At 51.7% G+C, this 6,504-nt stretch overlaps 1 protein-coding gene across 1 annotated transcript in view; it reads left to right on the forward strand.

The window, feature by feature from the left end:
- ECE2 (endothelin converting enzyme 2) overlaps positions 1–4,832 on the forward strand; it is a 47,686-nt gene extending 42,854 nt beyond the window's left edge. The window contains exons 11-19 of the mRNA XM_011981936.1: positions 1,186–1,284; positions 1,390–1,467; positions 2,006–2,109; positions 2,313–2,423; positions 2,549–2,616; positions 2,794–2,984; positions 3,098–3,193; positions 3,828–4,132; positions 4,168–4,832. Of these exons, the coding sequence (XP_011837326.1) occupies positions 1,186–1,284; positions 1,390–1,467; positions 2,006–2,109; positions 2,313–2,423; positions 2,549–2,616; positions 2,794–2,984; positions 3,098–3,193; positions 3,828–4,004 (924 nt within the window). The 3' untranslated portion in view covers positions 4,005–4,132; positions 4,168–4,832. The remainder of the gene's footprint in view (positions 1–1,185; positions 1,285–1,389; positions 1,468–2,005; positions 2,110–2,312; positions 2,424–2,548; positions 2,617–2,793; positions 2,985–3,097; positions 3,194–3,827; positions 4,133–4,167) is intronic.
- The last annotated feature ends 1,672 nt before the right edge of the window (positions 4,833–6,504 follow it).

Genomic DNA, 6,504 nt, shown 5'->3' on the forward strand with positions numbered 1-6,504 from the left:
CAGAGCTTGCAGTGAGCAGAGATCACGCCGCTGCACTCCAGCCTGGGCAACAGAGCGAGACTCCGTCTCAAAAAAAAAAATAAAAAAACCAAAGAAAAACAACTGGATGTAAATTCATGAACAAATGAAGTGCTGCTTTGGGCAGTGGGATTATAAGCGTCCTTTAAAGTTGTCTATGTGTTTATGTTTATATAACTAGAAGAAATATTTATTTATTAGGATATTATAATGAATGTGCTTAAAGTATTACCTGTAAGGATGTTTATGGTTTTTATGGCAATGTTGTTTATCATAGCAGAAAATAAGAACTGGTTAAATGTCCAACTATAGGGTAAAGGAAAAATAAATTGTGGTTAGGATGGGTTGTGAGGATCCTTAAACAGCTGATATATCTTTCAGTGAAAAAAGTAGGTTACAAAAAATATATACCTAATACAACATAATTCCATATTTTATGTGCATATCAGGGGAGGGAAAAACTCTAGAAGTGGGTAATCAAAATGTTAAAAGAACTTACCTATGAATGAGTGATTTATAGCTGGTCTGTTTTCTTTTTCAATTCTCAGTTTTCCAAATTTTCTGTGAATGCCCTCTTTTCATAATCAGATAAAAATCATTGCACTAGGCTGGGCACGATGGCTCACGCCTATAATCCCAGCACTTTGGGAGGCTGAGGTGGGTGGATCACGTGGTCAGGAGTTCAAGAGCAACCTGACCAAGATGGTGAAACCCCATCTCTAGTAAAAATACAAAAATTAGCCCCGCATGGTGGCGGGCGCCTGTAATCCTAGCTACTTGGGAGGCTGAGGCAGGAGAATTGCTTGAACCCGGGAGGCGGAGGTTGCAGTGAGCTGAGATCGCACCACTGCACTCCATCCTGGGTGACACAGCCAGACTCTGTCTCGAAAAAAAAAAAAAATCATTGCACTATATTAAATTATGATATTAATTTGATGAACTTATTGTCAATTAAAATGTTTAATTAAGAAAAAAGCCAGCCACAATCCCAGTACCTTTACAAATGGTGTTTCCTTCTTGTCCTCTCTAGGTGCTCAGCTGTATTTCATTAGTCTAGGCGTTTCCATTTCCCCTGGGGGGACAGGGATGGGGCACCAGGGTGGATGGGGGGCGGGGCAAGGATGCATTCAGTGCAGGGGGAGGCTGACTTTGCCTCCTCCCTCCCAGGCAGAGGGGATGATCAGCGAAATCCGGACTGCATTTGAGGAGGCCCTGGGACAACTGGTTTGGATGGATGAGAAGACCCGCCAGGCAGCCAAGGAGAAAGTGAGCGGTGGCTAGAGTTGGGGCGCCATCTTGAGGTGGGGTTCAGGGATACAGTTTTGCTAGGAACCTGGGGAAGGAAACAAACCCTTAACCTGGTCTCTTCAGGCAGACGCCATCTATGATATGATTGGTTTCCCAGACTTTATCCTGGAGCCCAAAGAGCTGGATGATGTTTATGATGGGGTGAGTACCTGAGCTCATCAGTGCTGAACTTCAGCCCTGTAGAGGACACTGTTCTTTCGGCTTAGTAACTGGGGCTCAAGCACTGGGAAAGAGGTGTTCGTCGGTTTCTTTTAGAGGCAGATGGAGGTAACCAGCATTGTTAAAGTGTTGGCTCTGTGTCAGGCTGCAGGCCAAACAGCAGTGAAATATAGTGTTAACGAGCCAAGATTTGGAGTCAAGCCTAATCATATTCTGTTTCTACCCCTAACTTGGTAACCTTAACAAAACCTCTCTAGGCCTCGGTTTCATTTTCTGTAAAATGGGGGTCCTACTAGTGCCTATCTCATAGGGTTGTTGTGAGATAAATGAGTGCAGTATGTAAAAAAAAAAAATAGCACCCGTAACATAAATGCCCTTTAAATATTGCCGATTATGGTTTACTAGATATTTTACAGTTGAGGAAACTGAGGTTTGGAGAGATACTGAGTAGCCAAACTGGGGCTATTATCTTCTCCAGTGGATTCTCTTGCTCTCTTTCTACTTCCCACCTTTCCCATAGTATGAAGTTTCTGAAGATTCTTTCTTCCAAAACATGTTGAATTTGTACAACTTCTCTGCCAAGGTGATGGCTGACCAGCTCCGCAAGCCTCCCAGCCGAGAGCAGTGAGAATGAGGGGGCGCACATAGACACTAGGGGCGGCGGGAGAGGTGGGGAAAGGTTTCCTGGGATAGGGGAAAAGGGTGGCAAGATTGCTCCCAGACCAGAGGCCCCAAGCCCTTGCAGGAGGTAGGTGGGGCAGGGCTGCTGGGAGGGGAACAGTGTCAGGAGAGTCGGGAGCCTCAGCCTCTCCCTCTTCCTCCTCCAGGTGGAGCATGACCCCCCAGACAGTGAATGCCTACTACCTTCCAACTAAGAATGAGATCGTCTTCCCCGCTGGCATCCTGCAGGCCCCCTTCTATGCCCGCAACCACCCCAAGTGTGTCTGAAGCAGGAGGGGCTGGGTGCTGGGGCCTGGGCCTGTGGCTGAGCTGGGAGCAGGGCTAGAGGTGGGATTCAGAAGTACCCCCACCATGTCCTCACTTGCCATTCCTCACCTACCAGGGCCCTGAACTTTGGTGGTATCGGTGTGGTCATGGGCCACGAGTTGACACATGCCTTTGATGACCAAGGTAGGGGCCCATGGAGTCGTCCCCTGGAGCCTAGAATTCCCAGTGGCTCCTGCAGGGCCTTGGGACATTGATGTAGCCCCAAGGGACCTGGAGTCTATGGACCAGGGCTGGTGGGGGCACTGCTGCCCCCGAGATGAGCTCTGGTTTTGGTGGGGTGCAAAGGTGAGTTCTCCTTAGGGCGCGAGTATGACAAAGAAGGGAACCTGCGGCCTTGGTGGCAGAATGAGTCACTGGCAGCCTTCCGGAACCACACGGCCTGCATGGAGGAACAGTACAATCAATACCAGGTCAATGGGGAGAGGCTCAACGGCCGCCAGACGCTGGGGGAGAACATTGCCGACAACGGGGGTTTGAAGGCTGCCTACAATGTGAGTGGCCTGACCAGCCCTCCAGCGGCTGAGGCCTGCTGGCCTGGGGTGAAAGGTGCTGGGTGGATGGGGGCAGGCCTGGATGGGCTTGCTGCCCACTGTTCTGTCCCCAGGCTTACAAAGCGTGGCTGAGAAAGCATGGGGAGGAGCAGCAGCTGCCAGCCGTGGGGCTCACTAACCACCAGCTCTTCTTCGTGGGATTTGCCCAGGTATCACCCTCCGGGAAGGCCTGGGGTCTGCCCCTTTGTCCTGCTCCCTCCTGAGTATGTCATTAGGAGAAGTCTGGGGCATGTGTCAAAGGGGCTGGGGAATGGGGCTGAGGCTGGGGCGTGAAAGGTGGGCTGGGAAGGCCTGTGCCCAGAGCCTCTCGGCCAGCCGGGGCCCACAAAGGCAGCCTGAAGAGGCCTGAGCAGGAGAACGCCTCGGTAGGATTTTACATAGCTCAAAGGGCAGGGTTGCGTGCTTGAGGGGCACAGGGTGGGGCAAAGGGTGGCAAAGGGGGCAAACATTGATCCTCACGCTGTTCCTGTGAGGAAGGCATGCAGGAAACTAAAGCTCGGGACGCAGAGTGGCCTGTCCGGGGCTGCCCAGGAATAGAGTAAGTGGCAGAGCAAGGACTCAGGCAGAACCTCCACTGGGCAGCCACAGCAGGCAGCTTCCGGGGCTCCGCTTTTTCCCCTCGTCATGTCCGTGCTGGGCAGCCCGATGTCCAGGGCAATTTTGGAAGGAACTTGGGAGGGGCTGCAGCAGTGGTGGTTTGTGTCTCTGGGACGGCTGTAGCCGACTCTAAGGCCCGGTTCCACACTAGACACCATATGCCCCCATGTCTGTCCTGGCCTGCAGGTATGGTGCTCGGTCCGCACACCAGAGAGCTCTCACGAGGGGCTAGTGACCGACCCCCACAGCCCTGCCCGCTTCCGCGTGCTGGGCACTCTCTCCAACTCCCGTGACTTCCTGCGGCACTTCGGCTGCCCTGTCGGCTCCCCCATGAACCCGGGGCAGCTGTGTGAGGTGTGGTAGACCTGGATCAGGGAAGAAATGGCCGGCTGTCACCAGACCTGGGGCAGCTCTCCCGACAAAGCTGTTTGCTCTTGGGTTGGGAGGAAGCAGATGCAAGCTGGGCTGGGTCTAGTCCCTCCCCACCACAGGCAACACGAGTACAGTCCCTCACTCCCCACCACAGGTGACACAAGTACAGTCCCTCCTCAATCACCACATTGTGCCTCTGCTTTGGGGGTGCCCCTGCCTCCAGCAGAGCCCCCACCATTCACTGTGACATCTTTCCATGTCACCCTGCCTGGAAGAAGTCTGGGCAGGGAGGCCAGTTCCCACGGGAAGGAGTCTGCCTCTTCTGGCCCCAAGCTTACTCAGCCTGGCGGCCATGGGGCCTGCCGTGCCTGCCCCACTCTGACCTGCAGGCCTGGATGGTGTACCTTCTGGACTTCTCCCCAGGCTCACTTAGTGCGTACTTAAGGGTGGACTCAGCTCTGTCTGGCTCACCCTCAGGGGCTACCCGTACCTCACCCTGTGCTCCTTGTGTCACTGCTCCCAATGCTGCTGCTGACCCTCACTGACAGCTCCTAGTGGAAGCCCAAGGGCCTCTGAAAGCCTCCTGCTGCCCACCGTTTCCCTGGGCTGAGAGGGGAAGTGCATATGTGTAGCGGGTACTGGTTCCTGTGTCTTAGGGCACAAGCCTTAGCAAGTGATTGATTCTGCCTAGACCAAGCAGGAAAGCAGATAGAGCAGGGAAAAGGAAGAACAAAGTTTATTTTTACAGAAAAGAGGGTGGGAGGGTGTGGTCTTGGCCCTTATAGGACCCTGTGCCAATAAATAGACATGCATCCGTCAGCCTGTCTCTTCCTTCAGTCCTGTTTTCATGGATCCATTCACTCATTCCACCAGTGTCTACAGAGCAACTACTGTATGCCAGCCACTCTCCTCAATGCTCATTTACTCACTCAGCAGATACAGGGGACTGAGATTTGAAGCCCAGAGAAGACAGAGAAAGAGAGGCAGGATGGAGGAATGGAAGGAAGTTGAGTCTGGCTGGGCAGAATACATTGTCTGCTAACTGGTGGCCATAGCCCCATCCCCAGCTGTTCTACAGCTGGAAGGATTTGCTGCTTCCCTCCACTGGTGCATGCAGCCGGGCCTGACACTGAGTCTGGGTAACTACTGGGCCAGGGTCAACTTGGAAGATGGGCAGCCCTTACCCTGCAGTGGTGGGAAGTCCTGGGCGAGGTAGCATATCACTCCCTGAGCTCCCAGAGCTCAAAGCCCTGGCCTCCGCTTGTAGCTGAAAAGACAAACATTTCCTTCTAGCCTCAAAGACTCAGAGCTCCTGAGAGTCACTCATTCCACCTACACGCACTCATCAGGCCTACCAAGTGCCAGGCACAGAGACTGCGCATATGGACTCTACCCTCCAGAGTGAGGGAGGGAAAAGGAACATTGACTGAATACCTCCTGTGTTCCAGGCACCTGTGCTAGGTGGCTCATTTCTTTATTCATTCATCCATTTATTAAGTTATACATTCATAGACTTATTTTCAAAAAATATATTGATTTATCAACAATGTGTCAGGCACTGGTGATATAAAAATGAATAGGATAGGTGAGGTGGTGCACCTGTAGTCCCAACTACTCAGGAGGCTGAGGTGGGAGGATTGCTGGAGCTCAAGAGTTCAAATCCAGCGTGGGCAACATAGCAAGACCCCATCTCTTAGAAAAACAAACAAACAAACAAAAAACCTGATGAATGAGAAGTTTCTTCTTCCCTTAGGTGACTCTTCTTCTGTTGGCACTTCCACCTTTATGAGCTCACCTAATCCTTGCAGCAATAGCCCTTTACAAATACTCTAGTCTCCATTTTACAAATCTAACCCTAACTACTACACTGCAGTCAAAGAGAGCTGGGCTGAAATGGAAACTCTGATAGTTTTGTGAGCTTCAGCTCATTCCCTAACCTCCATGATCCTCAGTTTCTTCACCTATGAAATGAGAACTACAGCAAAACAGTGGAAAGAGTCCAATCTCAATTATCTTTATTTTTTATTTTTGAGATGGAGTCTCGCTCTGTCACCCAGGCTGGACTGCAGTGGTGCAACCTCTGCCTCCTGGGTTCAAGTGATTCTCCTCCCTCAGCCTCCCAAGTAGCTGGGATTACTGGCATGCGCCACCACACCTAGCTAATTTTTGTATTTTTAGTAGAGATGGGGTTTCACCATGTTGGCCTGGCTGATCTCAAACTCCTGACCTCAAGTGATCCGCCTGCCTCAGCCTCCCAAAGAGCTGGGATTACAGGTGTGAGCCATAGCACCCGGCCTCAATCTCTATTCTCTTTAAAACTCAGTGCTCTAGGCGGGGCGCGGTGGCTCACGCCTATAATCCCAGCGCTTTGGGAGGCCGAGGCAGGCGTATCACAAGGTCTGGTGTTCGAGACCAGCCTGGCCAACATGGTGAAACCCCATCTCTACTGAAAATACAAAAATTAGCTGGGTGTGGTGGCACATGCCTGTAA

The sequence above is a fragment of the Mandrillus leucophaeus genome, unplaced genomic scaffold (genome assembly GCF_000951045.1).
Source record: "Mandrillus leucophaeus isolate KB7577 unplaced genomic scaffold, Mleu.le_1.0 Scaffold231, whole genome shotgun sequence".
Lineage (NCBI taxonomy): Eukaryota > Metazoa > Chordata > Mammalia > Primates > Cercopithecidae > Mandrillus > Mandrillus leucophaeus.